The following is a 2,191-nucleotide window of genomic DNA, read 5'->3' on the forward strand; positions in this document are numbered from 1 at the left end:
GGCTAACGTTAGCCGGTCTGCAGCAGCCCTCTCTCTGCATAGCCGTGTGTGAAGTACTGCTGGCTCTGATGGCGATATTTTTGTTTTATTTGGCAAAATTTTTATTTGATTAGTGTTTATCTGACTGTGTTCATTATTATTCCCCCACTAAATGAAAAAGTAATAATTTATTATCTAGAGAATATTAATTAATTCTTAATAACAGGAGGTGAAATGCAGCTCCAGACGAGCTGAGCCTGGGATGATGTCATCAGTACGCTTCTGTTCCAGTTGACCCATTTATGCTGCGTGCTCCTGTTCTCTCCATACTTCACTGAGTTCTTCTCAAGTCCATACTTTGCGAGGACACAAGTCCGTACTCGCGTTCTAGTGATTTAAGAAACGGCCTCTGTCTCTGAAAGGGGGTCGTTAAAGGTAATTGTTGGCCTGACTGAAAAGGCCAGGTCTTCGGTTCCCCTGTAAAGGGGTTTGGGGTTGCGATGATGGTGGGAAGGGATCAAATACTTATAAGTATTGATGTCTATCTGCAGCCAGGCTCCATGTGGTCCTTGAACTTAAGGAATATTTTCTTGGAAAGTCTAGTTTAGGCTCCCTTCTTCTGTAGGATGAGTCTCTGTCAGAATCAGACCAGAGTTTAGAAACATGAACTGTTGCTGCCCTCCAGTCCTGTAGGGGGCGTACAGCCGCTTGGTTCTTCAGCAGCTTTACTCCCTGTCAATCAGCACCAATCCTCTCAGTGTCTGATCACAGCAGCTCACCTCAGAGGAGAACCAGGAGGATTGTTTCCCCTGGGGAGCAGGTCCTTCACAGGAAGGTCTGAGCTGCAGGTGATTGGTGAACCGGGTCGGGTTGTTCCACGCCTGGGGGGGGGTCAGAACCTTGAAGCCTTTTAGCTCCTGCTGTGCTGATGGTCGTTAGCGTCCGGCTGAAACCTGAGAAGGCCGACCTGTTTGTATGACCTGATTATGAATCGGTCCAACTGGTCCTGCTCAGCCCGTTCTAGACCCTCGGTTCTGACCCGGACCTGAAAGTGTCTCTAAAGAGCCAGACTTTCAGGCAGGTTCTACTGGAAAACATCCTCGGATGTTCTTGGTAACTTTTCTCTGGCTCTGTCGGGTTGGTTTGTGACATTTAGCTGAGAGTTGAGTCGGGTCGACCCGTCAGCGTTTGGTGCCTGTTGTTCCGTTCTGCGGCCTCGGGTTGGATAAACATCGCATGTGTCTGAGAAATCCCAGAGTTTCTTTCAGCTCCTCAGACTCAGGACAGACTGTGAAGATCTGCAGGTTCACATCCCTTTGGTTCTGGTCCGGTTTCTTTTTTTTTTACGCTCTGATTCAGTTTGGTTTACATTTCAGAAGCACTGGGAACACTTTAGTGCTCCCTGGATCGACCCATTTCTGGCTCTGTTAGGTGAAGCTTTCATGCAGCTAACAGACCCACAGATCATTACCAGATAAAGTTCTGTGTGACCCAGTTTCCAGGTGTCTGTTGACCTGACCTCCATGTCTCTTTGTGTCTTGCAGCTTTCCCAGAACCAACCCTGCAGTGAAGATGAGACCATGGTTCCGGTACTAACGTCCAGAAAAGCCTCTGAACTCCCGGTTAATGAAGTAGCGTGCATCTTGCAGGTATGGAGGGAACCAGAACCTTCCTGGTTCTGTTCAGGAACCTTGGTTTCATGTTTCCATAAAACAATAGAGAAATATTCATGGAAGAAATGGATCAATGACATATTAAATGCTCAGAGGGGCGGACTGACTGACAATTTAAAGGCCTTTTGATCCAAAACTGCAATAATTATAGTAACTTTGAATGTTTCAGCCATTTCCACATTCAGTTCTATCATAAATTCAAAAAAATATTTTTGAATTTCTGTTTTTATGTAAGATTTCCTGAAATTTTCTCATATGTAATGAATGATTTAATGACTGAATTCTGGTTTTAGTCCTGTTATATGCCTGTATTAACCAAAAACCATTTGATTCTGGTAAAATAAGCTACACCAAGCATCCTTCCTAATAGCGTTTAGATCGTCTTTTTGAGCCTAAATAGATTCCCAGCTGCTGGCAGCGTAGCAGAACAAGTAGAAAGCCAGATCAGGGTTTCTACGGGTCATTAAAAATCATTAAATTATTATTTTTCTCATTGATTCTTCAGCAATCCCTCACAATAAGCATGCTTGTAGCGACAG

At 44.7% G+C, this 2,191-nt stretch overlaps 1 protein-coding gene across 1 annotated transcript in view; it reads left to right on the plus strand.

Annotated features, from left to right (window-relative positions):
* The first annotated feature begins 1,544 nt into the window (after positions 1-1,544).
* atp2c1 (ATPase, Ca++ transporting, type 2C, member 1) overlaps positions 1,545-2,191 on the plus strand; it is a 27,193-nt gene continuing 26,546 nt past the window's right edge. Inside the window, exon 1 of the mRNA XM_015391666.1 lies at positions 1,545-1,628. Coding sequence (XP_015247152.1) covers positions 1,560-1,628 — 69 coding nt within the window. The 5' untranslated portion in view covers positions 1,545-1,559. The remainder of the gene's footprint in view (positions 1,629-2,191) is intronic.

This window comes from Cyprinodon variegatus, unplaced genomic scaffold (assembly GCF_000732505.1).
Source record: "Cyprinodon variegatus isolate N-32 unplaced genomic scaffold, C_variegatus-1.0 Scaffold554, whole genome shotgun sequence".
NCBI classification, from domain to species: Eukaryota; Metazoa; Chordata; class Actinopteri; order Cyprinodontiformes; family Cyprinodontidae; genus Cyprinodon; species Cyprinodon variegatus.